General features: G+C 42.1%; 1 protein-coding gene across 7 annotated transcripts; it reads right to left on the reverse strand.

Annotated features, from left to right (window-relative positions):
• Positions 1 to 2,122: 2,122 nt before the first annotated feature.
• On the reverse strand, positions 2,123 to 7,796 carry PDP1 (pyruvate dehyrogenase phosphatase catalytic subunit 1). Of its 7 annotated transcripts, none has more exons than XM_026081043.1 (4): positions 7,646 to 7,783; positions 7,130 to 7,137; positions 6,933 to 6,974; positions 2,123 to 3,848 (listed from the first exon to the last, which is right to left on the reverse strand). In XM_026081043.1, exon 4 carries the CDS (start codon positions 3,802 to 3,804, stop codon positions 2,197 to 2,199), a length of 1,608 nt encoding a protein of 535 aa, XP_025936828.1. In that variant the 5' UTR covers positions 3,805 to 3,848; positions 6,933 to 6,974; positions 7,130 to 7,137; positions 7,646 to 7,783; the 3' UTR covers positions 2,123 to 2,196. The 7 variants fall into 7 exon arrangements, with proteins under 7 accessions (XP_025936828.1, XP_025936826.1, XP_025936827.1 ...); XM_026081041.1 differs by having other exon boundaries at positions 7,130 to 7,164; XM_026081042.1 differs by lacking the exon at positions 7,130 to 7,137 and having other exon boundaries at positions 7,646 to 7,796.
• Positions 7,797 to 7,871: the final 75 nt, after the last annotated feature.

Raw genomic sequence — 7,871 nt, forward strand, 5'->3', positions numbered from 1 at the left:
CTATATTGTTTGACCCCACACATACTTTACTACAAAAAGCATTTTTTCCCTCAGTAAAAGTTGTATACATGGAACCAATGTTCAGTTCATCTAGCCATGACTTGTACCAAATCCATATCAAGAATCATAGGTTAAATATATCAATACATGTAATAGAGCTTTAACAGTAGAAAAATGTAAGAAAGTTAAGTGCTGCAACCGTTTAGATACACTGTATTTGAATGAAAGAATAGGAGAACAAATATATTGACCTAATGACAGTCACCAAAACACAACATACAGAAGCAATGTCAACAGCCAGTACTTGTCTAAGCATTTTAGAGCTCCTCTTTTCGCTTCAGATAAAGATGGGTTGTTCACATCTTGAAGGTGAACTTAGATACCATTGACCTTACAGCAAAGCTGATCCTTTATTTTTTGAGATTGGGTAAAGAAACAGACATATTAAAGCTGCATGCCACTAAGTACACAGCATTTGCTAGTTTGACAAGCCAATGTTTATTAGAGCACAAGTTCATTGTTCAAATTAAGTGTACCCTATGCAATAGTAACCTTAACCAGCAATACTTTTTATTTAGTAGAAAATGCCACATTACTCAATTGAGAATAGGAAGTTATATTTCCTTAGTGTTGATTTAATTAACTATGATAAAGGTTTGGAAGATATTTTAATTAAAACACTTTGGTAAAATTAAATGTACTGACTGATAGTTGTTCTAGAGTTTCTATAGCAGAACACAGGACTCAAGTTACATGTGTTCTCAGTCATCCAGGACTGGTATTACAGCCAGCATTAAGTTTTTAACCTAAGGGTGGGTTAAAAAAAACCCTGTGTGCAATGCAACATACCTAGAACAGATACAATGAAGACCATTAAATCAGTTGTCAGTCCCTACTTTTTACAGTTATGAGTTGTAACAAATTCAGGCACACAAATTATAGTTCAGGGCACTACCTTTTAAGTTCATATCCAATCATTACCACCAGAGACCCATTTAAGAGACTGCTCTGTGACAACTTTCTGGATTGTAAGAACATGCATATACCAGCTGCCTAGAAATATATGGCTGCTAATAATGAAGTTGCCACAAAAAGTCATCACACATGCATGCTAGTTAGCTTCCCAGCTATTTACAAGCCATACCTTTTTTTGTAACTTGTAAATGGTAGTTTTCAACCTGACATACTTATAAATGAGTTCAAGTGCAAGACATCCAGTATGTGACCACCTGAAACAGCTAAAGTGAAAATGAGTGCAAGCTACAAAGTCAAGGAGTTTAGCAATGATTAAGAACATACAGGTGACCTGATGAAAATGTATCTTATTATCAGATAAGTAATACCAAACAGGATTGGAGTCCATGAAGGACATGACCTTTAGAAAAGCCAACACAGTTTTGGCCAACAACACTGACTTTTTGGAAAGCCTGAAAGTTTCTTCATATTGCAAGCTGAAGTCCTTCACAAATACAGTTATCCAGTATCTTACTGAATGCTGTAATGTATTATTGCCCTATAAGTTGTGCAGAAACCTGCAAGCCAAGAAACTTAATGCACAAGAAGTTTAGAAGTTACTGTGCATAAGATATGATTAAACTATAATAATCTCAGATATTGATTATGGCTTAGACCTGCATTGAAAGTCAACACAGACAAATATCTTTAAGTGAATGACATTGTTACATTGAAGACTTAAAGTCATCTTCCTCTGTTTAGAGGAAAAGGTAGACAGAAGATATTCACAAATAACCATATCTACTTTGCAAGAATTAGCCCTATAAGAACCCAACACTCTCTTAAAGATAAGATTAGTAATAAGGAATAGTGTGCAGATATTTACAAGTGTTTAGAAACAGGCTGTGTTTCTTGAACAGCTGAAAAGTTTGATAGTTAATTTGTGTCCTCCTTCCTTCCCTCATCTAGCCCTGCCAAATTCAAAACATTGTTCTAGCAGCATTCATGAAATCAATAGTGCAAAGTTATTACAGAAGCCTCCTTCCAAGCTGTGTCACCCTCTTCAAGTTTATATTGGGTCAATAGCACTTCCCACATGTTTAGAGCTCTGGGGGAAGGCAGGATCAATAGGTATGCTTAATGTAACAAGCAACCAATTTGTTTGCCTTTTTTTTTTTTTTTTTAAATCTGCTGCTCCTACTGGCCATTGTTACAACTTTGATAACCAGTTCACTGTAAAATTCATAGTTCCTCATTTTGACATGCACCTACAACATGTGAGTTGAACTGCACCACAATAATTGTAATGTCATCTCTATACATTCGAGCCAGCTCTTCTGGAAGACTAAGCATCTTGGACAGTCGCTCATGATCCACAGTGCCAAACTCATTATTACCCACTGCATGACGTATCAGGTGAGTTGCTGCGTTCTGATCTTCAAATACTGAAGAAATTCTTGCTCTTCTTTCTGTTAAGAGACCATGCATCTGTCCCAAAGTTACCTTATAGCCACCAACAGCTATTGGCTGTTGATGGTGAACACCAGTGAGGTACTCCCCTACAATTCTAGCCACATCTTGTCTGTGCATAGTCTCCCACAGTCCATCTGTGGCCAAAACCAGGAACTTATCCTGTGGCCTTAATTTGTGATGTATGACTTCTGGCTCAGCTGTGAGGTATGGAGGAGTGTGATAGTTTGGAGGAATAAACTTTGTATATTCATTGTCATTCAGCTGATCAGGGCCTGATTCTACTACTCTCTTCTGCAGTTCAATACTCCATTTGAACTTCACATCACCAAAAGCTCTGAAAGGCATCAACAGGCCTAGGAGGCGGTCTTGTTTCACAAGACTTTTCTCTTCAGACTTTGGATGCTCCATTTTCACACGCTCCACTTCATGTTCGTTTTGCGCATTGTGATCATAGGAGAGATTAATTGCAGACCAAGATCCATCTTCTTCCTGAACCCCAAGCATTGCCCTACTGTCACCTGTGTTTGCAACATGCAAGTCGACACCATCTACATGAGCCACACAGGCAGTTGCACCAGAAAATGCTACTCGTAGTACTAGGTAGTTGAGAAAAGAATTTGGATCTCCTACTTGAGCTTCCAAAGAAATATCATTATCAAGCCTTTTAAATGCATTAATTAAAGCTTCTTTCACATCAGTAGTCTCTCCACTATTGAGATCAATGAGCTCCTGCCAGTAAGTTCTCAGACTATTGAAGTAAAGCTTGGAAGCTTCTTTGCTAAAATAATCATTAGGATGTTTGTGCCACTGTAATATGGGCAACAGAGCTCTACCACTTTCCACAGCATTTTCTATTTCAAGTAAAGTCTCATGAGGTAACAAAGAGACAGCAATGTAGTAAAACAGTCTTTCACTGACAGCTTGAGCACAAGCACAACCTGCATGGCCATCAAACACACCCAGAAGCATTCCTCTTGTCTGTAAGCAAGTGGCAGCACTTCTCCTGTCTTCTATTGGAGCATTAGCAGGTAGCTGATTGCTATCAAAGCCAAGGACAGAACTTATATTTTTACCATCAAATTCTGGGACTTTAAAACTGTATTCATTTGCCTTCAGAATGCTGTTGACTTGTGGAGGAGTGAGGTAAAATCTCTGTGGTGTGGAAGCATAGTCCCTTGCATGAATAAATTGATTGAAGTTCTCCTTTGGCCTACAAAGCGCTGCAAATTTCCTCTGAGGTGCACATCTGAAGTGACCGTGAGCAAAGTGAGATGAGAAGCAACACAGATGTTTACGGTGGCAGTAACACACAGTACTGCATATTCTGCCAATCTCACAGTTACGAATCAATGGAAACAGATGAGCTGGTGCTGGCATGGCATCAGACAACAATGGTAGCCTGGAGCTTCGGACTGGAATTGCTGGAAGACAAAAGAACAACTAGGCTTAGGGGAACTGCTAACACATTTTTCCCAAAAGCCAGTGTTAAGATATTACAGCATCTAAACAAAGATGCTTATAGTGTGGAATACACAGCTTTAATAGGTCTTGAAAAAGAGAAAAAGTATTAGAAGATGCTTGTTTATAAACAATATGCCAGGTTATAACAATAAACTATGTCATAATTAGAAGCTTGGCTCTTATACCCACTCAAATAGTGGGTGGGAAGTAAAAAACATCATCCAGAGAGACAATGCAGCTTCATATAGAAGTTACAGACAATAGTTAGTGTGTGCCATTCTACAACACTGCAACGTCCCACAAGACTCCTATGGAGATTTGCTTTCATGATGATTTCCCAGCTGACAGAGCCAGATATGGCACACAGGGAAGGAAAAAAGTAGTCAGTCCTATAAGACTGAAGAGGAGATAAAGCACTTGATTGCAAGATTCAAAAAACAACTTTGAGGTGGTATACAACWCAGTTCAAGGTGATGTTTTAGGTGATAAAGGCAAAGAGTAGGTCACTGCTCGATATTCTTTAAACAATCATATGCCAGTAGCAGGTTTTATTTCTTATCCCTCCCATTTATATAGGAAGCTTAATATCACACGTGTGACACCATGGTATACAGACTGCTGGCTGTGGATATTTTATATGTAGCAATTTTTTAGCTTATTACATAATAAAAGGTACAAATATAGTACAAATGTGCACTTACACAAGAGTTAGTGTCAAATAGCACCTCCTTTAGAAAGCAGACAGATGCATCTCTACTAACAGTTCATCTACCCCAGTAAGTTTTAGAATTAACTGCTAAACAAAAGTCAGTTGAAGGACTACATACAATTTTTATTTGCTTCCATACTAGAGTAGAGTCAGGCAGAATAGTCTAAAGCTAGACAAATATTCTAATACATTTTGCCACACCTAAAAATTTTTCAGTCTTCTGAAAAAAAAAAGATTATTCTGACAGTCCCCCTTCTCCCCATTTATATATACAATCACTACAACATTACTGTGAGCTCCTCTTCAATAAATCACTTATTATGCCTCATCCTCAGAAAGTACTACCTGGGAAAATAATTCTACAAATCAGCACAAAATTTTGAGTTTTATGTCCTTTTGTTTGAAGGGCATACATTTACAGGGAATTCAGTTCTCCCTTTCCACTTTTTAGGATCAAATTACAGCATAACATCTTCCTAGAAAAGACCATTACATGGTACCTCTTATGAGGCTTACTGTAATACTGTTCTTAAACTCTAATCTTCATCAGCACCATCTATCTCAGATTTAATTGTACTATTGAGAAACTGGGTACTACTGTGTTGTGCAAGGTGTTTAAACAGTCACTTAGCTGATTAACTTTTTTAGCCAAAGAGGTATATCACTGCATTCAGAAGAGACATAGTACCTATAAAATATGCTCTAAGGCCCAATCTAAAGGGGACATGCAACGCAATTAAAATGGCAAGTGTTTTGTGACAGCCCTTATCAGTGTGCTTTCCACAGACTTTGCCATGGGGTTTATAATCTAGATCAGCTGAGACATATCTGGAAATATATGAAGCTTTATTCCCTTCTCTTTAGGTTGGAAGAAAAGGAAGGAAGTGATGTTCTTCTCCTCAAGCTCGCTTGTTCTTCTTAGGGCAAACAAGAGTGGAATCTGTTACTCTTGCAAAATATAAGTGATGAAGGCAATATTTCTACCACTCCAGTGGCTCTTCTAGCATTACATCTTCATTCCCCATAAAGAAGTGCTTGCCATCCTTGATTTACACTCACAAAAATTCTTGTCCACTGATTCTCCCAGGTCTCCTAGTAACAGCCATGAAGACTGACTGGCCAGTTTTCTGTTGTTCAGCTATCAGGAAGAGCTTTGGTTGTAGTCCTGCAGACCACAGCCAGCTATCCAGACACTCAGCAACAGTGTACTGGCTTGAACTTAGATGCATACTACATGTTATGTTAGCCATTTGCTTCCCAGAAAGTGTATTTCTCTAGCTCAGGCTCACATGCATAAAGCATGACAGAAGTGAACTGCAACTCCAAATACAAGTTTTGGAAATATTTAGACTTGTAATTACAAGGGAGCTATTTTGATAACAGTTGTGTTTATTTCTTCAGGTAACATTTAAAAGCAGGTTTTTTGCTTACAGAATGAGAACCTCTGCAGATTCTACAGATGTGTCTGGTCTGCAAAAGCAACTGGGATTTTACATTGGTCTCCCACTAGAATCCAACTGAACCAAGTTCTTTTGACTGCTGAGCATGTGTGTTCAGTGCTGATCCATACATCATTCCACAATAGCAGGTCTGTAGCTGACAGTTATGCTGTTGATCCATGATAAAGCAAAAATAAGCATCTTGCTGTTAGAGGCTCTGCAGTGTCACCAGAGGTTATTTGCCAATTTTTAAATCATTAGTTTATCAAATATTACATGAAACCTAATAGGATATAATAAGAAGGTGGCCTCAAGTTTTCCTTGGCTTGTATCCTTTATAGTGAATCCATACATCAGTTGAAGACAGACATCACTTAATGCTAGATTTAATACATCCTAGCCAATTAAGTCAAAGAAATGTCAACCTCAAGCAAGATTACCCCAAGTCTCTCTATTTATCCATAAAATAACAATGCCTAGAATATCACAAGATACTCCAGCTAACTCTCTCAGATAAGTACTTTAAGGTTTCAGTTCATTGTGATTGATCAAGAGATGGCAGAGAAAGAAAGAGATCAAGCACAAATTCTGCAATCCAATCATGATTTGTCAAGCGATCACAATCAAGTCAGCCTTAGAACACCTCTCCAAGCTCAGAACAGGATACAAATATGACTTTTCAGGCCATAAACATGATACAACAAATGAAGAGTTAGATAGCGAATTCAAAGGTTTTGCAGTACTATACTGATAAAATGGAAAACATGCAACTCATTCCTTTAATATAGATTGTCACTGTACTAGGAAAGACACTTGATGCTGCTCAGACAGGTTCCTCCAAGACACCTGTCTTAACTGTGCCAAAGACACCATGGCTTAACATAAAGTACACTTACCCCAGCTGCCTGTCAGACACTTGACAGACCTGAATGAGTAGCCTGTTGGAGAGGATGGGGGAGGAGGAACAAGAAGTATTCAACACCAGCAGAATCGTTAGTCCTTCCCTGCGGCGAGGTCTCAGCCCAGCCTCGCAGTCCCTTCCCCGGGTCCCGTCCGGCCCCCAAGCCCAGCGCTTCAGCGACGAGATACGTACCGATCCGCCTGGGCCCGGGACACACACACATTCTCCTGTCACAACAAGAAGCCGCCAACATCCACAAAGCAGAAGCCCGGGGGGAGGGGGAGAAGCAAGGCAGAGAGTTTGTTAGAGAAGACGGAGAGCTCCGACATTGAGGGGGACGAGAGAGAGGAGGAGACACGCACGCACACACGCACGCAGCCGCCCTGCGGACGCCCGGAGCCGCCGCCGCCGCCCTCCCGGGGGACTGGAGCCAGCGAGCCCCGCAGCAGCGCGCCCGCAGCAGCCCGCAGCGAGCCGGCAGCCAGCGCCCCCGCCCGCGCCTCGCCCCGCGGCCCGCCGCCGCGCTCCCTTCCGGCGAGGCGAGGCGCCGCTCCCTCACGCCGCGGGAGGAGCCCGCCCCGCCAGCGCCGCCGAGACCGTTACCCCCGCGGGCACCCGCGCGCCCACACGCGGCCGCCCCGCCCGCCCCAGGGACGAGCCCCTTCGCCCTCCGCCCGCCCCCCAGCCCCGGGCCGCGCGGACACAGACCTGGCCGCCTTCCTGGACGGCTCAGCCCGGGCGCCCCAGGCGACGCGGGGAAGCGGCTCGAGAGAACGAGCGCGCGCCTCGCTCCCGGCCCGCTCTCCCCTGCYGACAACCGCAACACTCCCACCACCACCGCGGCGCTGCGCGGCCGCTTATAAACCCCTGCCGCCCGGATCGCGCCGCCCATTGGCTGCCAGGGAGGGCTGGAGGGCACGTGATGCGGAGGCTC

The sequence above is a fragment of the Apteryx rowi genome, unplaced genomic scaffold, assembly GCF_003343035.1.
Source record: "Apteryx rowi isolate R43461 unplaced genomic scaffold, aptRow1 scaffold_533, whole genome shotgun sequence".
Taxonomy (NCBI): domain Eukaryota; kingdom Metazoa; phylum Chordata; class Aves; order Apterygiformes; family Apterygidae; genus Apteryx; species Apteryx rowi.